The sequence below is a fragment of the Labrus mixtus genome, chromosome 24 (genome assembly GCF_963584025.1).
Source record: "Labrus mixtus chromosome 24, fLabMix1.1, whole genome shotgun sequence".
Taxonomy (NCBI): domain Eukaryota; kingdom Metazoa; phylum Chordata; class Actinopteri; order Labriformes; family Labridae; genus Labrus; species Labrus mixtus.
The window spans coordinates 11,341,551-11,366,430 of record NC_083635.1 but is presented as its reverse complement, the minus strand read 5'-3'; the positions used below and the strand labels follow the sequence as shown (position 1 = coordinate 11,366,430).

General features: G+C 41.5%; 1 protein-coding gene across 2 annotated transcripts in view; it reads right to left on the bottom strand.

The window, feature by feature from the left end:
• LOC132959673 (fibroblast growth factor 14-like) overlaps positions 1–24,880 on the bottom strand; it is a 50,415-nt gene that overhangs the window by 10,058 nt on the left and 15,477 nt on the right. The window contains exons 1-3 of one of the 2 annotated variants that reach the window (XM_061032865.1): positions 15,991–16,607; positions 5,350–5,460; positions 2,421–2,524 (exon numbers count right to left, since the gene is read on the bottom strand). In XM_061032865.1, the coding sequence (XP_060888848.1) occupies positions 2,421–2,524; positions 5,350–5,460; positions 15,991–16,183 (408 nt within the window). In that variant the 5' untranslated portion in view covers positions 16,184–16,607. Of the gene's footprint in view, positions 1–2,420; positions 2,525–5,349; positions 5,461–15,990; positions 16,608–24,880 lie in introns of those variants that run through there. The other variant, XM_061032864.1, reaches the window with a different exon arrangement.

Sequence of the window (24,880 nt, the reverse complement as noted above, 5' to 3'; positions counted from 1 at the left end):
CGAGGCGTCGTGATACATCGAGCACGCTGTTTGTAATTTATACATTCGCTATCTTGTAGCTGCCTGCAAATCAGTGACAGAGCTGGAGCACGATCAAACAGACTCCCTTTCTCTCAATGCAGCTTTAGAGGGGATTTCTAGTTCCACAGTGTGTGTGTGTGTGTGTGTGTGTGTGTGTGTGTGTGTGTGTGTGTGTGTAGGGGGGGACTCCCCCTCTTCAATTATTTACAGGAAGCCCTCATGCATCTGTGACTCTCAGAGACAGGCTGAGAAAGCCCAGCAGAGCAGCACAGATCTCCGTTCTGTCTCCTCCCGATTACTCCTCTCCCTTCCTCTCATCCCTCTGTCTACACTGTTTTAGCTTCTTCTTCTTCTCCTTTTATTCTCGTCTTTCTGAAACATTTTTCCTCCTTTCTATTCCTTTTCTCTAAGTCTACAATCCTTTCATTCTTTTGCCTCATTAGTTATTGTCCTCCTCTCTCTCCATCCCCTCTCGTCTTCTGTCTTCAACCTTTCACTTCTTTTGTCTCCATCGTTTTGAAACCGTTCTCCACACGTCTACAATCCTTTCATTTTTTTTAGCTCTGTCTACAATTTTGGTCCTCCTCCAACTCCGGCTTTTCCTCCTCGTTTCATCTTCTCCAACAACCAAAAGTTTCCCATTTTCTCCACCTTTTCTGTCTATAACCTTTTCCTCCATCCTTTTTCTACGCATTCATTGTCCTTCTTTTTGGTACTGACTTTTCCTCCTCGTCCTTTTTCCCCTTTTCTCTCCTGTTTTCTACCTTTTCATTCTTTCGTCGCCATCTTGTTTCTGTTTTAAATTTTAATCCACCTCCCTCTCTGCCTTCTTTCCTCTTCCATCCGAACATCTCCGTCCCCTGTCTCCTCCTCCTTCTCCTGTTTTTTTTTTCAATTTTGCACACAACTGTCATCTTCCCGTATCTCCACCTCTCCCCCGTCTACAACAACATGTTCTTCTTCTCTTTATTTTCTTGTGGCTTCATTTTTTGACTTCTACTCCTCTATCAAAAAGCCCTCTCCTCTTCTCATCTCCGTCTTTTCTTCCTGTGTCAACCCTCATGTCTCCAACATTTCTTCTTCTACATGTCTGCTGTCTTATTTGTCCTTTTTCTTTCACCCACACGTCCTTTTTGCTCACGTTGACCTCCTCTATCTTCAACCTTTTCTGGGTTTAGTCTCCATCTCGTTTCTCCTCTTTTTATTTGTCTCTCCTTTCTGTCTACCTTTAATCCCTCCCCATGTTTTTTCCTCCTCTTTGACTACATTATCCTTTTTCTTTTCCGTCTTTTTCCCCCTGTCGACTGCCCTTTTTATTTCTTCCTCTCCCTCTCAATGTCCTTTTCTTATTCCTCTCTCACCTCCTTTTCTTTCCCCTCCCACCTAATCTTTTCTACTCTAACTTTTTCCCCTGATTTGTCCTGGCCTCACCTTTATCCTTCTCAACCCTCCGTTTCATCTCCTCCCCTCCATTACTGTTCCCTCGTCCCCTCTCTCTACCACTCTTCTCCTCCCATAACCTCCTTTGCCCCTCCTTTTCTGTCTCTCCTGTCATCCCCAGCATTAAAAGAAACCAAGGAGAGTAGAGAGGGATGATGCCAGGGAGAGGAGACGTCAGAGAAAGAGTGTGAACCGTCTCTGAAGAGTCAGCATTGAAATAATTCATATTCCTCACAAGCAGATCTACAAGCAGCCGACCGCTTCTCCTCCATCTCGCTTCCACTCCACTTGCTCTTCACCGTCTCCTTCTTCCCTCTTTTCAATCATGTCTTCTCTTTTGTTCTCTATGTCTGATTGAAGTCAATGATTTGACAAAGGAGGACTGAATAATTCTGCTTTTTTTATTGCAGTTATAGTTTTCAAAGAAAAATCATTTTAAAGGGGAATTAATCAGACTGTCTAGGCAGCAGTAGACAGGCCATTACCTTGCTTTTAAGTTAAATTACTGTTTTTGTCATTGTAGTCTGCTGGCGATGACAAGGGCAATGTAATCTCTGTCTCTGGTTAAAGAAACTCTTTTTAAAAAGGTGAAACCTGTTAGGATCCTTTCTCTAATGTTGTCAGAAACTAAGAAAAACGAATCTGAGCCTGTCAGCGGCAGAAACAATAACACTCCCTTTTTAGCTAACTCACTTTGATTGGCCACTTTTGCACAGCGGGATTACTTCTCCAGCCTGCAGGCCGAAGCAATCCTAAAACTTTCTGTACCTATCGATGATTTGGAACACAGAATATGCAAAGAAAGCGCCCGTGTTGCTTTTCATTGGTTTCCCAATCTGAATCCTTGCAGGGGAAAAAAAAAAAAAGCAATGAAACTTCTACTCAACTTTGCATACTGTTTCTGTCTGCGTGTGTGTGTGTGTGTTTTTGTGTGTGTGTGTTTATTGGTGTTTGCTCACCGATGAGTAGAGGTGACCCTCCCCGTTCATGGCGATGTAGAGGCCGGTCTTGACTGATTGGATGGCCACGACTCTCAGACCCACAGGAATTAAGTTAAACAGAGCTGAGGACGAAAAACAAACAAACTCAGTTGACCTGTACAAAAAAAAACCCCAAACAGTCCAAGTAAGAGCTGAGATGTCTGTTTATAAGTTGTTTTCATATAAAAGGCCTTCAGAGAGCTTCATGCAGGATGTTTTAAATTGAGACGTTTGCAGAACAATGAGCTTTAAAGATTAGTTTTAATCACACTTTACATTTCAGAATTGCACTTTTTACTTTTTATAAAAATGTTCCCAGGTGAGGTTTCCAAGTATGTATGTTGTTGAGTAAGAAAAGCGAATGTCAGTGCCTTGTGGAGCCCCCTCCATCCTCGCTTTTAAGGGAGCGACAGCAAGGAAATAGGAAAGGGGCAAGGAGGTAAAAAACAACACACGTGTCGCGCTGAGTCGCTCAAATAGAAAACATCTGAATCAAGATGATTTTGTTGCTCACACTTGCTCTCGTCTCTTTCTCTTAGGACAGGCTGAATGAATGAATTATTCAAATCTTTTGATTCATGAACTTAAGTACATGTAATTTTCTGACTTAGCAATGACCTGTAGTGAAGACTACCGACTGAGGACTTCTTATTCCAAGTGTTGACTACACATAACATCCTCGTCCTCGCTAATCAAGGCTGCATAGAAATCGCTGTTAATTCTCTTTAAAAACAAACATTCACAGTATTATGAGAGGAAATAAAAGTATTGAATGTGCGAAAGTACACCTGCAAGTAATCATCCTCAATAAACAGCACACTTTTAAAGCAGCGCCACACTCACGCACAGCTTTAATTAACACAAAGATATGCAGGCGTCTGATTAGAGGTGGTAACAACCCTGTGTTTAAATGCTGCAGAAATGTCACTGATGTCTCCCCTCTGCTGCACACAACACTCAGCCAGAAAAAACTAATGGAAATATCTGCAACACGCCTGAGCTGCCGTTCATTCTTTCCGATTTGGCTGTGGAATAAAATTAAAAAATGGATGTAAGGACATTTGCCAGAGACTGATTTATCTTCACACTGGCCAAAAGGAGAAAGAGAAAACCATAGTAAACAAGAGGGACATTGCTACAACACGAGGACGGCTCAGCCAATATGCTGAGGACACTTTGAACCAGTGAGATGTCGGCTGTAGTGATTAGCATTTGATTTTCTCTCAGAATACAGCAGAGGCTACATTAATCAATAAACCATCCATCTGCAGCTCGTCCCTGAGGGCAGCCTCGGGTGCAGAGGTCCAATAAACTGGCCCTCAAAAAATAAAATCCTCTCAATAGCCACTTGTAGCTCTTTCAGTCCGACATACACTGCCTGCACAAACGTCCAAGATGGAGCCACTATGAAAAGACAACTCGATCTTTCTGATAGCACACCAGCTCAACTGATACCAATACAGGGTTTCTTATCGATCATACAGGTGCTTAAATGATTGATGATATGTTCATTGAATCCTCATAACTGGAGGAACTCAAGTTTTGTGCAAAATGACAGATACAAATAGTTATTAGATTGTTCTAGTAGATTGTTCCAGCAGAAAGTCACAAACCGGTTGAATTATTTGTAACTTCGTCTTTCTGGGCAATTCAAATACCTCCTCTTAAAGTTCTTATCTCCCCGCTAACAGGCTTATATTACTATTTTAATTATCTGGAAACATTACATACAAGATCCCTAAAACTCCCTAAAAGATTAAACAACTGTAACATCGCTCTTCAAACTCACCAGACTCCAGTTACAAAATCAAAAATGTAACCTTGCAGAGCCGGGTAATTGCTGAAATACTGTAGCCTTGATCAGTTAGTTTCTTTTCACTGAAATGTGGCTTTGGTGCTTTTTAAGGATTAGCTCAGATGCCACACAATATTTGTTCAACACAAACAAAGTTACAGATCTAGTCAGCGGAAAAAAACAAGCAACTTCAGAGTTTTGGTATGCAGAATGACGCTTTTCTATCAGAGGAGTCTGGTAGCTTTAAAAAGACTTCTTCTCTTTTCTACCTTTATTTTAGAGATAGAACAGCGGAAAAAGTCAGAAACTGGTGGAAGCGAAAGAGAGAGTAGGGAGCGAAATGCAGGAAGGAAGTCACAGGCTCAGGCTGCCCGCTCAAGTGGACTTCAGACTCCGTACATGTGTCAGCCTAACCTCTAGGTCACCAGCACCCCTGGTTAAAAAAAAAAACTTTACCGAAAAGATTTATCTCAGATCCTTTCTGAAATGTTGTGAGAAACCTTCAACAATGCCAGTCTATTAGTTGGGACGTGTTTCCTGGGCGCCAGTCGAAGAAATTTACCTGAGCAGTTAAAAAACTTGGTGTAAAAATATTTCCTTCAACCTGCCCTCCAAGCCTTTGTAGCAGAGAGAGTGCTTGTAGGAGGGGGGGGGGTGTCAGTGTAGAGAGTTGACTCATTGATCGTTTATCTGACATAGTTTGTGGAGGTCGTAATCTATCACCTCTGCTCTGAAAATATCAGCAGCCTCTCTGTGCTGTGTATTGATAAATTCATGGAGCTGTCCGTGGTGCTGAAGCAGCCAGTCACATTTGTAATTCTGGGCTCGGGCTTTTTGACAGTTTTTGATGAATAGTAATGATGGTGATTGCCTCATAGAGTATCTGCAGGGCTCTGTGCACTCACCTTTGACACCTGACGTCACCAGTACCTATGTCCTCTTATAATATACTAAATGGTTTGGGGCACTTGGGGTTAAAGGTAAGACATCCTTGTAGAATTATCCGACATGACAAGCTAAAAACAATCTTCTTTTACATAAAAACAGACTCATGTTTTCGTTTTTTGTTTCCTATTAATATATCATATATGGTATGGATTTGTTTGTCCTTACATGAGTTGGTGCTGTCGTCTTTGGTCCCGTCCAGACTTCCATCCTGGCCCATCTGGAGATAGAAGCCCTGCCTGCAGAACAACCTGGTTACTATGCCCTTCAGCTGTGGTTCTGCAAACACAAACACAATGAGAGTTAAAATAAAGTGATCCATAAAAGCAGCACAGGGTACACACTGTAAAGCATTTTCTCCAGCTCATGCAGAATGCTTTTTTTTATGATTTATCTACAAATTCATGCCCAGAAATGATTAAGTCTTAAGCACATCTGGGACGCAGTTTGTCGTTAAAGTACAATGTGGCCACTTGCTGCATCCTGAGGGATTTCCTGTGCAGGGACTAGTCAGGCACGTCCAATCCATTACAGGATTCTTGGACTAATCCTTCCCTCATGGTCATTGTTCCACTTGAATTACAGAGATAAACAAATTCTGAAACTTTGACGGTGTAGAGCAGCGTAATACGTTTTTTTTATCCACCATATGCTGTTAACTTCATATCTATTAACCAATACGCTGGTTCTTTGCTTGATTCCTTTCACTGAAACATAGATTCATCTCTTGTTGTGTCACCAAACGTAAAACAGTTTCTTTAATGATGTGAAACAGATTTTAATATATTTTGAGTTTACTCTAAAGACGGATTACAGATTAGAAAAAGCGTGACAGTCTGCAGAGATTTCACTTCAGAGGTTCTGGATGTTTTTAACTTAAAGCCCCTGTAAGGAGTTTTTGTGTGGTTTTAAAACAAACTTAAATGAACACTGATGTCTCTATAAGCTACAAAAGTGACGCATACCAGTAGCATAAAGTTGAATTATTTCCATACAGTTCAGGGGGGGAGGTTTCAGACAAAGGGACTAACAGTAAACTGAAGAATCAGACTTTTTAAAGATTCTGGAGATGTGACATTTTACAGGTGGAGATTTGTTTGTAAGTAAAAGAGTTTGTAAACATGTCACAGGACAAAATCAGCAGAGATAAGAGGGACTACTTTCTCCACCGGGGGCGAAAGAATCCACACAATCAAAAAGTTCCTCACAGGAGCTTTAATATTTAAACCATTTAATGCCCTCAGCACCGTCTGCAGCGCTGCAGATTCTTGGATTAAGTTATTAATTTAAGGAAGCAGCCTTGTGAGTATGATTGCACAGACATATTAGTGTTGTATCAGTGCACAATCCACTTAAAAAAAAAAAAGATTTACATCCAATCCATCTTACAAAATGTCTTCATATTGTCCGACAAATTAGTGTTTTGTGAATTTGTAATAACAAGAGAGAGTAAGGAAAGGAAGTGACAGAGACTGGCTGAGTCACTGGATAAAGATGGAGAGTGAGCGAGTGAGAGGTGGTAAGACAGTTCTGGTTCTTCAGCAGGTAGAGACAGGTGTTTTTCCATCACTGCTGTAGATTGCACACCTTTTCCACACAGTCACGTTGGTTGGTGGCACTGATTATCTAACCAGGCTCTGTCCTCACACACATTTCCATGCAGCCACACCCGTTCTCGCTCTATAAAATCAAGCGACTTAGCCTTCGGCAGCGGCTCAGCAAAAAGCAGGGTGGGAATCCCCTTTGAACATGTGTGTGTGAGAGAGTGGATGAGTGAAGGTATACCCTAATGCACAGAGACGGGAAAAAAAGCAAAGACTGACCCAGTTTTTTTTAAAGTGTGTGTGTGAGATAAAAAAAGAGAGAGAGAGAGAGAGAGAGAGAGAGAGAGGAGGGGTGTTTTCCATCGTTGTGAAGGATCCATCTTGTGCAGCAGGGGAGAAAGGAGCAGAGAGGAGCAGTGAAGCTTTGCATCCTGCAGCGCCCAATTTGACAAAGTTCCCCTCAGACTGCTCGTCATGTTGTGCCGTCGATAACAAAATCTCTCTCGGATTAAAACATTGTTAAATCTGCTGGAAAAATCTGTTGTATCATTCGTTCATTCACATGAAATGAAAACACTAAATGGGATAAGAACGCTTGTTTAACTGTTTTTGTCCATTTTTGATCCGAGCACCAAATCGGATATCGGAAACAAAAAGGTGGAATCCCTAATGACAACCTGAAAGTGAAAATAAGAGACTTTTTAAGCTGCTGGACGTCTTGTTTCAGGCTGCAACTAATCTTTCTTTGTAGATCATTTTCTCAGCTGGTTGATCTGCAAATAAGACGGATAATCTGTGTTTCCCAAAGCCCAAAATGACGTCCTAGTTTACCGTCATGGAGGAAACAAGAAAATACAACTGACAAGTTAGAATGGAAGAATTTGTACTCGATGATTCGAGCCTCAGTCGACTGCACGTCTCACGGTCAAGCAAGAGGATAACACCATTAGAGCTACATGGGGGTGTAGATTTGTCTGTTTTCTCCAAATAATTAATTGCTCACAGCCACATATATTTATATTCTTTACTTGTGGCAAGCTACTTTTTACTGTGCATCAACATTATCTACTGTTAATACAGTAAACACATTGTTCCTTTTCTCCTACTTGCATGCCTGTATGTCTGTGAACTTGTATGAGTAACTGTGATTTCTCATATTCTGTGACATAGAAATGCCAGCACAATAATTTATGTTTGGATTTCTTTAAGTTCCGCACAAACATCCCTCCTGTCGTCTTGTCCTTTTCAATCCAAACACAGAACTGTACGGTCTGTATTTTCATGCATTTCCTCAAATATCATTCCGAGTGACAGCTGTGATATTTCTGCTGCTCTCGGATTCAAAATAACAGTTCACCTGCCCGGCATCCGTCCGTCAGAACAGAGCAGAAACCAGCACACAAGCTGCGAATTGCAGGCTCACTGAAATCAACCACAGCTCAATCTTTCTGTCCTTTTTCATGTGATGCACAAACAGAGGAAGGTGCCGAGAACATCACTTATTCACTCCGATTTGTAAAAACACAAAATGTTTTTGTGTTTCTTAAATGTTCCTGAGTAAGACCCTCTCTTCACTCCTCCGTCTTTCTGTTGGTTTTAGACTCGTCTCATATTACAGCAGGCGCTCTCTGTGGCGGCATGCAATATCAGAGTACCTTTCCTCGCCGGTGTCGTGACTCAGCAGATGGGGAATTTTCTGATGATTTATTTTCTCATCAAAGCTGCCAGAAGCCAATACTTTGTGGCTGTGATTGTCTCTAACATGTCTCTCCATAGATACTTATACATACTTTATATTTCTTTAGACGTGTTGATGAATAAAACAGAGCGTTAAATGTGTTTTTAAATATTTACTGTGCCTATATTCGACCCGTAGGTATCAAAAGGATTGTGGCTTAATACCTCGGCTGTAAAGCTTTCTGACGTATCACTGCAGGTGCTTTTCAGTCGCTGCACCTGGCATTGTGACTCAGCTGATGGGAATTTTCCAGGCGGTATAATTTAGAAAAACATTTATATCCCTCAAAGTGTTGAAAGTAACTCAAGAGTTATCTCTTCTTCTTCATCATTGGTGAGCGTGAATAAAAAGTCTTGGACTGTTTGGTTGGTCAAAAGAAGCAAAAGGAAAACTTCATTTTAAGCTCTAGGAAATGGTGATGAGCAGCTCTTAAGTCATTTTTGCCTTTTAAAAGATGAAACAGTTAATATTGGAGATTATCTGCAGATTAGAGGATAAGGAAAATAACTGAAATTTTCAGCTCTATAAAAGTGTCATTGTTGGTGTTTGTGTAAATCCCTGCTGTGACAGATGAATAGACGCTGCTCGGGGGACCATCCTGCTGCATCCACTCGGCCTCACCTCGTCATCAATTTAAGCTCCTATTCATCCTCCTCTCGTCCACTTATCCCTCAATTCATAGTCCGACCTGACGCTTCCCACTGCGACGTTCCCGCATTCGTCAAGTGGATGTGCATTCCCACTCTTCCCAGCACCGCCAACGTCCCGTCTGTTACTAGGGAAATTCCCATTCTCGCGGTTGCCACAGCAACAGCCTCGTGATTCCAGACTGTTCCAGTGAAAGGGTATTCCCCCATCCTCACAGAACCACACACACACACACAAATACACACACACACACACACACACTAAGCTGTATTTCCACCATAATGTGATCTGATTCAATCAGTCAGCCTGTCACACCGCTGAGCTGATTTGACAGGTCGTATTGTCTGCTAATTCGCCTCAGTCTGAGTCTAAATACGGTGTTTAACACGGGATAAAATATCAACATGGGTGTCTCACACAAGCTAAAGTCCCTCTCTCTCTGCCTCTCCTTTTTTTTTCCTTGAACACACACAAATACACACACACACCAAACGGCAGCAACAGAATACAACCCATTTCATCCTCATTAACATCACAGTGATTAGTGATTAGAGACACACTCACAGAGCAGAGAAGGAGAGGCTTTCTAGTTCAAATATAAACTCTGTTACATTCAGCTACAGTAAACATCCTTCATGTCTAAAATGTTCTTTTAATTATCTCATTTAACAGGAATTCATCCGAACTGAGAGATTAAATTCAGATCATTTAAAGTCTGCACCTTCTTGTCTTTATTACGTCGACATGGATACATTCCTGCAAACACTGATGACAACTATTGATTTTCTATGCTGGCTTATTAGAATGCATCGACAGAAAGGCGAGGGATCACCCTGTATAGATAGCCAGTCCATCAAAGTTTCAACATATAGACAAACAGAGTCTAAAAGCTCGACTCTCACTGAAAAGCAATCATCGCCGGCTCTCGGTCTAATGTGAAAAATATTGGCTTTGGATTTCTGAGCAGAGAGGAAACCCCCTTTTCATATCGCTGAATTTCTATCCAGTCATTTTCGAGCCCAGAGGGCAGCTGCTGGAAGTAAGTCCTGTGTTATTCCCTGCCATCACATAATTGGTAGTTTAAATATAATTTCACTCTGTATTTTAGTAATATCTAACTAGCCGGTCAAAGTTGCCTAAAAAATGAGCGGTCGGTTCCTATCGAGGTAAGGAGCACAGATCCTTAAATCCTTACTTTGGCACACCTATAATCTTATCCTCCTGCTCACTACACACAGTTACAGACCATGTCTTAAGGTGAGACACAACAAATCAACAAATCGGCCTTGTGGATCAGCTCGCTCTTTGGCCACAGCACTTTTCCCAGAAGTCAATCTCGTGTTCCTCGTTAGCGCCACTTAAAGGTACTTAAAAAGCCTCCCACCACCTTTTCACAAACAAAAGCCTTCCTGGAACTGACACCACATCATCGAGGTTTACGAGCCCCAAGGCGCTTGGAGAAAAGGTTTGCTGGTAAAAGCGGGTTCTGATTTTTTCTGCACAGTTTTTCCTGGCTGATGTTACAAATGCGGCTGCAACAGTTAGTTATCCAAGGTAGTCGAATACACAGCCTCCTTTTGCCATCTATTAAAATCTAAGCAATGCACGCTTTTGGAGCCGTTTAAAGGTGTGTCTCTTAAGAGTCGTTAACTCAATTGGACGGACTTATTACGGTGTTGTGATAATCACGGACAAAGGATACTTTCCTATCTCAGGATGACACGAGGAGCAGCGGGGGGCCCGGTGGTCTGAGCATGCAGGACCGCCTTGCTCTGCTCATGAAGTCAGCATTTAGGTTTTGCTCTGTCCCTCTATTTGCCTGCATTACTTTAGTTAACTCACCACCATGTAGGATGAACAAACACTCGACGGTGCGCAAAACACAACCAAGATTGGCGGTTGGCCGATGCTTTTTTTTTTATAACCTTTGTCCCCGCATCCATGCATCAATCGTCTACATCTGCATCGTGAATCTCTGATTATTGTCATGTCTATAAGGCTGCAAAAGAGCAGGAACGGACCAAACCAACAGGCTGGGAACTTAAATATTTAAACAATTACCCAAAGGGGTGATTTCAGAAATCTCTACAGGCTTTGGAAATACTGCTTCATTGAAAAAAAATCTACATATTTATCATTTGGAAAAACCATCACAGAGTCCTCTTCCCTGAAACAGCACTGCTCTTTTTTTTCCTCTTCTGCAAGAACAGTACAGTCTGTATTTTCTAGCATTAAGTAAAAATCATTCCGACTGACAGCTGTGATATTTCTGCTCCTCTCTTATTCAAAATAACAGTTTCACCTGCCCAGCATCCGTCCGTCAGAGCAGAACCAGCACACATGCAGACTCACTGAAATCAACCACAGCTCAAGCTATCCGTCCTTTTCTGTGTGACGCACAAACAGAGGAAGGTGCAGAGAACATCACTGATTCACTCTGATCTTTTCAGTAGAACCTGTCAGGTCATTTGAATTTTGTCTGATTTGTAAAACATTACATGGATAGCTTTGTTTCCTAAGTGTTGCTGATTTGACCTCTACGTATCCCGTCTTCCTGTTGGCTTTACACGCTGTCTGATAGGTGCTTTTCAGTGGCAGCGTTTAAGATCAAAACATGTTTCTTAGCTGGTGTTGTGACTCAGCCAATGGGAATTTTCTCTGATTTATTTTCTTATCACAGCCTTCAAAGGTCTATATTTTGTGGCTGAGATTTTCTTTGGCAGAGAAATGCTGTCATGTCACAATCAGACGGAGGGTTTATTCAGATATCTTTAAACATGGGGACTAATTTGACATATTTTGGCGTCTAAATGACCAACACGTACAGAAAGGTTTTGGAATTTCTCCAGCCGGTAGGTTCGAGACGGGCTGTCAGGAAAATGTGCACCTAAAGGTATTTTTTGTTGTCACTAACAGGCTTAGATTGTCATTCAAACTGCCTGCCAATAGAGCTCAACAGCGTGGATCCTGAAGTAAAAAAATCCTGTTCATTTTCTTCACAGCAGATTTGATTATCAGCCATGATGTCAGAACCATCCGAGGTAGACTGACCACGAGCTGACTGAATGCGAAACGATGTAGAAGACACAAGTTTGTAGGATGTCAACATCAATTTTGAGAAAAACAAGTTTTAGTCTGGATGTCGGTGAAAAGAACTACAATATCCACAATCCTAGAGTGTCACAGCCACGTCTCTGATTGGTGGAGCGCGCTGTAACAATGGAAATGTTTACCTCCCCTGATAACTTCAGCTGTCGGCTCCAATTGCTGAAGTTAATGAAAGTTTAGCACACTATACAGAAACAATATGCAAAACTACATACGCACTAAACTATCATTTGTTGGGTCTCATTGGAATCGCAATGGATTGTGGGATGCGTAGTTCATTCACTCAGAAAAAATGATGTACACAATTTTGAAGCGTTGCCTTTTTTCCCAATCAAGGTCAAGTTCGCCCTTAAAAGTTATTTTGCAGCCACTGCAGCCTGTTTCACTGCAGGTGACTGAAGCCACCTACAGGATCTAATCGTCTAATTCCCATGAATGGCTGTTAAGTGAAGTCCTCCTGCATCACTGCAATTAACTCTCAGAGCAGCCTCCATCAAATCAGAAGCAGACTGAGATCACATTTTTAATAAGAACCGATATGCCCTCGATGTCAGTCTCAGTCTAGCATGCAAATGTGAGCGGTATTGAACCACATCTTTGATGGAGTTATGATGAATTCAGATCAGCCTGAGTCTCTCCTTCACAAAACCTCTGGAAGACTGTAGGGCATGTTGGCAAATCTTTCACACACACACTGACACACAACGAGCACAGAGTAGGTCGTTGCCAAGCTTTCACCAACAGTTCTCACAGCTGGGAACACAGGGGAAGAAGTGGCAGAAGGAAGGAGGTGTAGGGAGGAGGTGTAGGGAGGAGGGGAGGAAAGTTAAGCTGGAAGAAGGGATGAAAGGGTATGTGGGGGGGGCTTGGGTGGAGAGAAGTAAACAAAGGATGGTGGCGGGAGGAGGTGACAAAAGGAAAGGAGAGGAGAGATGATACGATGAAGTGAGGTATGCACAGACGATTATGACTGAGTTGAGGAGGAGGAGGAGGAGGAGGAGGAGGAGGAGGAGGAGGAGGTGACAGGTAAGGGAGAAAGGTGGAACAAAATGTAAAGGAACCACAGATTTTCTATATGGAGTGGAAGATGCAAGTAAGGTAGCAAAGGGAGGAAATGAGATTCATTTGTGTTGTCTATTCTCCCCCCCAAAAAGGAAAGAAGGGATTTAGAATGAAAGAGGGATGAAGGGATCTAAAGAAAGAAGGAAGGAGTAGTTGGAGAGGACGACAAGTAGAGGAGATCATAATGGGAATGGTGAGGAATAAAGAGAAGGAAAAGAGGCCGTTGTCGTCTGTTCCTTTTAAATAAAGAAAAGGGGGATGGCAGAATGAAAAGATGTAAGGTTGAAATGGAGGATTAGGATGAAGAGGAGGAAAGGTGATAGAATGATTAGCTGAGGAGGAGGAGGAGGAGGAGTGGTTAGGTAATAGAGGAAGGTGACAAAAAATGAGAAAGGGAAAGAAAGGAAGGATGAAAACATCTAGATAATGGGAGGAGAGAAGGAAGGGCGTTAAAATAAATGACATGAGGAGGAAGATAAAAAGCAGGTAAGAGGAAGTTAAGAAAGAAAGATGACAAAGGAGGAAAAGCTTAGAGGAGGAGGAGGAGCAGAAGGTGGAGGAACTGAAGCTATGAAAGAGGAGAGGAGGTGGCAGTAAGAGAGGGAACACATCAAAATGAAGCTTTAAAAACAAAGAAGAAATAGAAGATATGCTAAGGAAAATAATGGAGAAGAAAAGAGGATGCAAAAAAGACAAAGCGGTGAGAAGAGAGATGAAGAAAGATGGAGGGAGGCGAGAAGAAGAGAAAAGGAGAAAAGGTGGGAGGTGTGGAGAAAGCATGAAGGAAAAGAAGGTGACAAAGAAGGAGAGATGAGGAGAGAAGAAACTAATGAGGCCATCAAAGGAGAGGAGGAACACAAGGAGAGGAGATGAAAGGAGGCTTTTGTTGTCAAATAGGAAAGGAGGCAACAAGGCTAGAAGGAGGGGAGGAGGAGATCTAAGATAGGGAAAGGAGATTAGGGTGAGGAGGAGGAGGGTGGAAGAAGAAAGAGATGGGAAGGTGGCAAAGAAGGAGAGGAGGAGGAGAAGAGGTTAAAGCAGTTTAAGAGGGAGGCAGGAGATAAATGGAGAGAAACTGAAGGTGATACTTTAGGGAACAGGATGCAACAGAGAAAAGGTGAGAAAGGAAATAAGGAAAGGTGGAGAGGAAAGGGGAGGAAGCTGTAGGAAAGAGGTGAAATGGAGAAGGCGAGGGAGCAGGGTGACAAAAAACAGGCGGACTAATGAGGATTGGAGGAAATAAGGAAAGGAGATAAGAGGCTTGTCTTGACAAAAAAGGAAAGAAGGGAAGGTTGTTAGGAGGGATACAGACGGCCTAAGGCAGGAAGGGGGGATTGGATGACAGACAGATGGAAGATGAAGCATCTTAAAGCGTGCAGAAATATGAAGGGTGAGGGTGATGTGCGAGGGAAGGCAAGGGAGGAGAAGGAGGAAGGAAACAAGGAAGGACCAGGAGTAAATGAAGCTGGAGGACGGGAGGAACATGAAGGGAGAATGGTGACTGTAAGAGAATAGAAAGTGTACGAGCTGCTGAAGGTGGATCAAAATGTAAAGCAAGGAAAAAGGAGAAAATGGAGGACAACCAAGGGACCAAGCCAGTAGGAAAGGTGAGGGGGTAAAAGGAAGAGTGTAGGAGCAAACAGAGGATATAGGAGACGACGTGCTAAAAAGGAAAGAGAAGGAAAGATGGAGAGAAGAGAGGTGGATGTTTGCCTTTTTCATCCTGAAGGACTGAAGGCTGAAAGGCAACGAGGGAGGAGAGGAGGAAAATAAAGCTTGAAAATGGGAGAAAAATGAGAGGAGAGGAGGTGACAAAGGGAAGGAAAGGAAAGAATGGGGAGGAAGGAGAAGGGATTGAGGGCTGGAAACGGGCCCTCGGATCCCCCCCGGCACTCACCAGACCAAACTGGTGAAAACCAATCCCCATCAACATGACTCCTCACGTTCTCCTCCTCCGTCACGCCCTCCTCTCTCCTTTTCATTTCCTGCCTTCCTCTCTCCTTCATCCCTCTCTCTCTCTCCACACACACACCATCACCTGCTGGTTTCTCGCACAATCAATTGATTACAGCGTCACTTATCGCCTCTGCTATTGAACGCTTACTTACCACGGCACACAATCACAACACTCATTCATCTGCATTCACTTCCAAATGTACAAAAAAAAAAAAAAGAGCGAATTTAGATTCATCAAATGTTTTAAAAAAAAAAAAATCCTTGGGGTCAAATTAAAGGGGAGGTGTTACTTTTGTTCCTGGCTTCCTGAGGTTGCTGGTGCTTTTTAAATCATGAGGTGGAAATGAGCGAGCGAGGCAGAGATGCATAGAGAGACAGAGAGAGAGAGAGAGAGGCTAGACAGACTAATCTGTGGCTTCAATAATAAATGTAGTTGGAAACTACTGAACCATAGGGCACTACAAGACATGACAGTGAGTGTGTGTGTGTGTGTGTGTGTGTGTGTGTGTGTCACCCCAGAGGAGAGAGAGAGAGGGGAAAAAAGAGGGAGAGAGACAGTGTGTTTATGCATGATTGGGGTGTGTGTGCATGTTTGTGTGCATGTTTATGTGCATGTTTGTGCGTGGTATGAGTGTGGAAGCGCGCGAATATGCATGCATTTCAATACATTTTCGTCTGTCTGTGTACCCCCCCCCCCCCCCCCCCCCCCCCCCCCCCCCCCCCCCCCCCCACCCCCCCGTTCCCCCTGCACACCTTGCCTCCGTAGCCTCCTCTTCTTCAAGCCAAATATCCGGACTTTGGAGAAGATGTCGACCAGGTTCCCGTTGCACAACCCCTGCTTTTTGCCCGGGCTCTTCCTCCGCCGGTGGGTCGTCGGTCGGTGGGCGTGTTGCTCCCTCGCCTGCCGCTTCTGCCGGATCAACCCGCTGGCGATAGCCGCTGCCATGTCTCCGCCGAACTAGCCGACACACGGTCTCCGTCCGTGTCTCCGGTGTCTTCGGTTGTGTCCACCGGAGGGGACGGAGCGCACGCAAAACCAGACGCAAAGCCTCTCCGGTCTTCTACCGGCTATAACCGCCCCATGCTTCAGCCTCAACGACGCAAAGTCCGAAATAAATACTTAACGTGACACCATGTTCCCCAGGCCATTGATTTGAAACGGTTTACCTGTCCGTCACGTCTCACCGGTCTGTCTGTCAGTCAAACAACAGCTGCTGTCACTGAACGGCTCCCCCAAACGGTTTAACCGGACCCGGTTTGTCACTTTGAGTCCCCATGGTGAACGGACGTGTCTGGAAAAAGGAGACTGGAGCTCCGCAGAGCTGCTGTCTGTGTCCTCTCTCTTTTCAAAACGACCGTTTATATTCCACAGGCAGGAGATGCGCTCCAGCTGTGTGAAACCAGCGGTAGTTACCACGGGCAACACCGGAAACGGGGCGGTTTGCCTTTCAAAGTCAAAGCACTATATGTTCTTTAAGTAAGTTAGCATCCTATTTTTCAATCACTCCCTTTCGAAAGGAACACATCAGAGATTTACTTCAATCTCATTCACAGCGTATTTTTTTTTTATACTTCCTTTATCATGCAACCTGTTGCTGCCATCAAGTGGTCAACACCTCTAGACAACTCTCAACTATTTAAAAAAAATAATAATTACATCTTTCCCCCCAAACAAAAACACCATTTAAAAATGACACTGAAGCCTGTCATTAAAAAAATGTGTTAAATATTTCTGCTTTTAAATATCGCACTACTGACTTATATTGGCTTCTACAGAGTAACATTTCTTTAATAGGAGGCCTTGTGTTTTATTTAATGTTTGCACCACTTTTAACTTTATATTTTTATTTATAACTATAATATACTTTTCATTTATTGTGTCAAACTGTTGCATAATCCACAAGATTAATCTTCTTCATGTTCAACTCGACAGGGGAGATGACATGAGACGTAAGAAATAGCCTCAGAAATAGTTTTTTAAATCGTACATGATCAGTAACGTGTCGTTGTTAATGTGAAAGCAATGACCGGAAGTGCCTGTGGTGGTCGTTGTGTTTGGTTGACGTTGACAAGCGCGAGCGCTCTCTGGAAACCAACCGGCGATGGAGCCACGCGCCGACCGAGCAGCCTCTCAAAAACAACCTGTAAGGTAAAAGGTGTGTTTCGGGTGTGGAGGACGACGTCATGGTTTGGTGGTCGGATGGAACCGGAACCGGAGCGACTGGGACTCTGAAGCCATTTTCATCACGTTTGTCTTTCCTGAAAATTTCGTTTTTTGGTGATTAAATATATTTATTCTATAATTTATATTAAATATTCTGCGTTTAAAGGTTAATTTAATTTATTTACGGGCTTAAAGATACGTTTAAAAAAAGGTTCTGCTGCCCTTTAAAAATGTTTCAAACTGCTCCCACGTGAAATAATCATTTATCTGCAGCTATTCTCGTATGTTGTGCAAAAACAATGGTCTTGTATTTTTCATATCTTGGGGTCTCATTTTGTATTTTATTCAGTAGATTGCTTCAGTTGGAGAAGAACTGTACCTGATCAAAGTTCATCCATTTAAAGTTTTGATTTGGACCCTGATAAACTCAGATTGTTATTCTAAATGTCTGACAACTTTACAGAAAAGATCCCAACAAAGATAAACCTTTCGATGAGGTTATACTCAAACAGCTGTTATGCATCTCTCTTCAAAGCCACCAAACTCCACTGACAAAATCTTTAATTTCCCCTTTGGCAGAACACAGCAGCTGCTGGTTTAGTGCTGACATGATTGGTTAGATTATCTTGTGTTATCTTGTTTTTTATTGGATCCAAGTTAACCATTTCAAATACTAGTGGGAGACAAAACATTTCAACCAACTTCACTGAAGGATGCCGCTGGGAGATCAAGCATCTCCAAAGTCTGGAAAGTAAAACTGTCCTCTATGTCAAAAAGCTCGATCTCTGTCGGGATCCTTTCTGTAATGCTGTCAGATTATTAGAACAACCTGAGCCACTTTTAGAGGATGCACTTTGATCAGGTGCAATTCCCCCCAAAGGACGATGTTGCAGCCTGTGTTGTAGTTCCAGGTCTGCAGTGATCTACTGGTTCTGTTTCAAAAACGTTTGCATGTGTTAGTCATTAGTAAAAGTCTCAAAGTATACATGGACCCAGGTTTCAAAATACAGTCATTTCCATTTAAATCTGAGTAATTTAAGGCTTACAAAAAACAAATAAAGTAAGTGGAAAGGAGAAAATGTGTATTTTAAATTGTTTAGCAGACTTTTGAAATGTTCTAAGGGACCGTACTTCTTTAACACCTTTTGAAGTGTTTAATATACTAATTATGGTTCAGAGTGGCAGGCGGGTAAGACAGTGAAGGCTGCTCCACTTATAACCTCATCTCACACAACTCTTACTGTCTGCACTCAGCTTATGAAAGACCGCCTGCCTGTCTGACTGACTGCCTGTCTGTCTGAATGGTTTAAAAATGCAGGAGGTGGGCTCGATTGACGGGTGGATAAACTGGAGGCTTCTCTGCCTCACATGTTGCGTTTGAATGTACACGTGTGTGCACCTTTTGTAAACTGTAAGATTATACTGTAGGTCTGGATACACTCAGATTTCCTCCATGATGTAACAGTATGTGCGGAGGTGTCAGGTGTGGCCACTGTGCTGAGAAGACGTACACAGTTTTAAAAGTTGTAAAAAAAAAAAAAAAAAAGTGCTGCTCTGATTCAAGTTTTGCCTAAATTTCCAGAGCCAGCATAAATTTGTCTTTCCAGCACGGCATGTAGGTCAGCCATCTCTCCAGAAGAAAGAGCCGGGCAGGGACCCAGCTGGACACAAAGGGAACTAAAATGAAATGTCCATTTCTTCTGGGGAAAGTGATATAAAAGAAGAAAAAAAAAAAACGTCATTACAGCGACACAGTTCATCCCCTCTGGATTTTCTGACCTTAATGTTACAAGTCTCAGGAACAATGTGTGCTTCTTATTTGTGGAGGGTTTGTTTTTTTTTTAAATATGAATATTATGAGTTCCCTGGTTGTGTCCAAAAGTCCTACTTCTAAAATATTTAGCATTCAGGAAAATATTCAGTTTGTCCCATTTCACCTGTGTCAAAAGCAAGATTACAAAATATATTCAGTCACATGTTTATGTAAGCTTGCATACTTTTTTTGGCTTATCTACTAAGAGCACAGAGAGAGGTTTTAGCAAGAGGAGAAAAGTTTCAGGATCAGTGTAGTGAAGAATAAGTGGCCAAACTGTTGTTATACATCCTGCAAAGTAAAGGCAGCTGCATTTAGTACTGAAGAAGAAGAAACAAACATACAGATTGCAGGGAAGGACATTACTTTTGTTGCCTTTATCAGCAATGATTTCTTCATTTGTTTTGTAGATAAATATATCAAAATCATTTGAATTAATTAGATTTACATCCCTTTTTTTTTATCCCTGTAGGTCAGTCCGTTTCCATTAATGTCAGTCGCAATCAGGGGTCAGCTGATTATCGGGTTGTCAGGTATGTCTCCCCCTCTGATTCTGTTTGAACCGTCAACTCTTAATATTAATGTTTGACTCCTGAGTGACGTCACACATGGGGTTTCAATAGACCCAAAGAACGAGACAATTAGTCCAAGAAGCAGAAGTTGATGTAAAGAACCAAAGCCGTGTCGATCTGCAGACCTACCATGGAGTACTGAGAGGGCGTAGCATTTACAACTTTGTTTTTCCACACTCTTAATTAACACAAGCTTTACAACTTCCACTTTCCATCTGTTCACATTTCTTTATCTCAAACATGTTGTACAAGTTACAGCGGAGTCAGAGAATACTTTAAACACGTTGCACACAACCAGGCAGAAACCATATTAATGATTAACGCCTGTTGTTAAGCACAATCAGATATCCTTATTACATTTTCTGATAAGATGTCAACTGTTGTTAACGGTTGCAAATGGCCCGAGCTAATCTGGATTCTTTAAAATGAGTTTGTTTATTGCACTTCATGTAGTAGTTATCTTAATTAACCCAATGCTATTACACGTCACATTTTGTTTTCATCGAAGACGCCAAAGAAAAAATAATTTAAGTCCAAAATTTGAATTATGTTGTGCAGTTCTTTTGGCAAAAAATATTTTAACTTGTTGTATCAGTAGTCAGCATTTGCTGTGTGTTTATTACTTTATTTTTTTGCACAACATAAGAGTGTTGCTTATAAACAACAAGGTCAATGCATTTATATTTTTTCCCCTGTATAGTTTGGAAAAAGATGATGTGGACGGGCAGAAGGTGACTCATATGTAATGAAAAAATAATCAGATGTAGCTTTGAGACCTCGTGACATCAGCAGCAGGTCAGATCCCTGGAGTTAAAGTTTCAGCACCACGGACAGCGCACATGCTGTCTCTTAGCCAGTCAGTCTAAAAGAGAGCATGTGCGCTGTCCGTGGTGCTGAAACTTTAACACTCACGGGGAGATGGAGGGAGATAAAGAATGGGAGGGAGGGAGATAAACCCGCACAGTTTCCTCAAAGATATCACAGAAATATGGTGCATTTCTGCCCTCGCGTCCACTAGGTGGCGCCAGAGTGTGTCTATCATCCCTGCAAAGGGAGCTCCCTCCTAGACAACAGCAGTAACAGTGGGAGTAGATCAATAACACAGTGTTAGGTCACTGTGCGTGCTGCATAATGATCTGTTAAAATGGGGAACCCTGCAGAGACAAGACGTAAAGCCTGCTTGTTAAAACGCTTTAAAACCAAATGATTGGAGTGAAGAATAGATAATCAGGGTGTTTGAGAACATTTTGTTTTCATCATTTCTGCTCTGATATATTTTGTGTTGCTTGTTGACATCATGGCCTAAATTAAGACACACATATAGTAGTCAAATTCAGCACAAGAACTCTACTGCAGGAGCCCACGCTTTCACTTTTTGTGTTTGATATTGCTGACACTCGAGTCTTTAAATGTGAAAAACTCGCCCTTACTTGTCTCTCTCCCAGATGGTAAAAAAAGAAGAGAACAAAAAAAAAAGATGTGTGTGTGTGAGAGGAGGCAAACGTGTAAGCTTTTTTATCCAGGTCAGCTCCAAGTGAAGGAGTGATGAATAAATCAAAGCTACATTTACATTAAAATTCATCTCTTCTCTCCTCTTTTTATAACACTGGAGGAAGACGACGCACGCCTCTTAAACTTCAAAAGGGAAATTCTCTGCGCTCCATCCCTCCTAACATTCACTTCTTTCTCTATCCAGCCAAGCAAAAGATACAAAGAGAAACCCTCGGACCATCCGAATTTTCTGCTTCATGATTTGAATGAGAACATAAAAACACACTCATGCACGGATCAACACAAGAATGCACCCAAAACAAGAAAACAAAAATATGAAATTACGCCTAAGAATACCAAAGAAACTGCTTGTTCTGCACATCCACGTCTCTCCACCCACTCCTGTTCTCTTCATTTATATTTGAATCTTCTCTGTGTGCACAATGTTCTTCTTTCAGTCCAGAGGCAGCAGCTCCCTCTACAGGCAACAAAACGTTACTGCACTCTTTTCTCATCCACAGCTCTACTGCTTTCCTTTGTTTTTATGCACTGCTTACTTACTCACTTTACTCCTCATTCAGTAGTTTCTGCAGTCTCTTATTAGTCTTTAAAATTCTCCCATAAAGTATAAAAGAATCAAAAATGTAAAGCTGTTCACGCCTGCAAAACATTTGTCCAAATTTGGCATCAAATAGAACAAATATACAGAAGACGCTTTAAATACGGATCCCGAGAACAACTGCAGTAACTGTGGGAATAAGTTGGATCAGTTGTACATCTTTGTCTGAGTGAGCAGACTTCTAAAGTGGAGTTTGAGTGCAGAGAACAAAATGTTCACACTTTGGGTTCCCTGACCCAAATGATCAGCGCCAACTGTAAAAATCTTGATGTCATATTTGATGAGGAGCTCAGTCTCGACCTGCATGTCAACCAAGTTGTTCAGTCTTGCTCTATGCAGCTCAGGAGACTCTCCAAGGTTAGTTCAGAGACAGTAATACATGCTAATAGATCAGATATATCAAAGTCCTCTTACATGCCCGGTCTTAACCTGAGGTCCTCAGAAATCAAGGTTGAGGACTAAAGGTGACCGGGCCTTCTCCATCAGAGCCCCCACCCTCTGGAACAACCTCCCTGAGGAGACTGGCAAGCTCTTTGCTGCTTTAAATCTCCTTTACAAACAAATTTTGCAGTTTCCAAAGATTGCAAAACTATGGATTTGAATAAAAGTAGAAATGTAATAAGGCTACAAAAAGTTTGCAAAGTAAAGGCTGTGGATACAAAGTAGATTTAATAGTCTGCAACTTTGCAAACTTTATTAAACTTATTACATTTATGCTTGTATTTAAATCCAAAGTTTTGCAAACTCTGTAAACTGCATTAGGAGTTTGAACACAAACTTTATGAGTCTGCTCACTCAGACAAAGATTTACAACTTGAGTTGAAATGTAGTTTATAAAAAGAAAAAGTAATCAAATTACAAACAGTTTGCAAAGTTACAGGTGAGGATACAAACTTCATTAAATAGACTGCAAAAATAAGTTTGCACAGAACGCTGTTAGCAAATAAAGTTTTTAGATTTATTAAGTATTAAATATGGAAACGCGCTGACAAAATGAGTAAAGCAGAAGCCTTTTGATATGCACGTTGAGGTAAACTTTGTCCTGTAAACTGTGTAGTGTCCTTTAGGTGAGACGTTAGGTCAAAAAGGAGAAAGTTATAAAAGTGAGGTTTCAAACAAACAACATGCAAAAAGAACTGAGGTGCTCCTTGATCATGTTTGATATTTGTTTTCACACCCTCAAGGTGCATCTTCGATTTAAAGTGTTGTTTTTTTAAACTGAAAGCATCACTTTTAACCCTAACCCATCAATAAGTGTGAACTGTGAGTAAACCCAACAAACCTGCTAAAACCAAAGCACCGGGCTGCGGAAAAATGAGACAGTCTACGACATTTGTGAAGCGTTTGTTCCCACACAGCGAGAAAGTCGTGCTGCCCACGCTAAGAAGGAGAAAATAAAGGAGTTATTGTACAGTACCAGCACCAACACTGCTCGACTACCTTTAGAGAACATGTTGGGTGTGGGAGGATGAAGATGGTGATGAGTACTGTTTGTTTTCTGAGTGTTTAACAAGGAGCGCAGAGAAATACAGCAACAATAGAGAGGCTGTTAGAAAAGAGCAAGATGGGGGACGGCGTTTTCTGAGAATGATCTCTGCTGTTGATAAACTTTTGAGCTCTTTCAAACTTTGAATAAAGATATTTAAGGCCAGAGGGTGCTTTGATTATATCCTGTTTTAATAAGAATACCTGCACAGAACGCCAGATGATAAAGAAACGATTCACCTAGAACATACAAAGTTACAAAAACTACAAACTAGAGACATGGGTAGACCAAGCGGTAACATCCGGTGTTGACAAAAGAAGAAAATGCGGAAGTGCAAAATCCTGCAGTTCATCAGGTGTCCACTAGAGGCTGGCTGCAGAATCACCAGAAGTCACATACACACCCATTCAGCCTGTTTTTGCATCAGATCAGCTGTTCTGGGTCCAAAAGAACATTTACTCTTTTACAAAAATGTCTATCTCTGCAGGGATCCTTTCTGTTATGTTGTTATCAGACACTAAGAATAACAATCAGAGCCTGTCGGTGACAAAAACAACTTTAAGTCAACGCACTTTGATCAGCAATTCATCACATCATTCAACCAACCGCCAACCTTTTTCTACTAATTTAGACCCTAGCATGTGTTTATTTAAACAGGACCAATGTTGGTAACACTTTATAATAACTATCATCTATAAAGGGTAAATAAGAGTAAATAGATAGTTAATTAACCATTAGTTATTTACTGTTAACAAACAATGAAATGATACTTAATAATGTTTGCTTTATTAAATATTTACAAATATCTGGTCCATGTATCTCTGTAATGTTTATAGATGTTTATAAACCATCTCTTAAAGGTTTATAAATCATTTGGTCATCATTAACAAACACTTTATAAATTGTATGAAATGTTATAATATGTGCATCAATAAACTGTTAACATAAATTAAAGCATTACAAATCATTAGCAAACATTATTAACTATCATTTCATTATTTGTTAAGAGTAAATAACTATTAACTAATGGTTAATTAACTATCTATTTACCCTTATTTACCCTTTATAGATGATGGTTATTATAAAGTGTTACCCCAATGTTTTAAAGATACAATATTTAACTTTAAATGTGAACCTAAACACAAGAGAGATCAATGTTTTCTGTTTCCATACAGCTCCTCTGTTGCCTAAAGAAGCTTCTGCAAACATGACTCATGATGAACTACTCCCTAAAACTGAAGACGTGCGTGCCAAGACTGTTATACAACAATCTGTATTCCTTTTAAACGTCCTTTGACAGCGCAGCTTAGCGTCGTTTTCTGGGATAACCTGTCAATCAAACAGCTTCTTTGCAGGTGTTGCTCACGATCACAGGTAGAGAAAAGCAACAGGTAAACATAAAATTCATGCGCTAGGTTTTTAGAAAAGAGGAGTAAACATGTGGAGAGCTTTAAGAGGAGATGCAGGAGAAAATGGAGAGATAGGAGGAGGAGAAGAG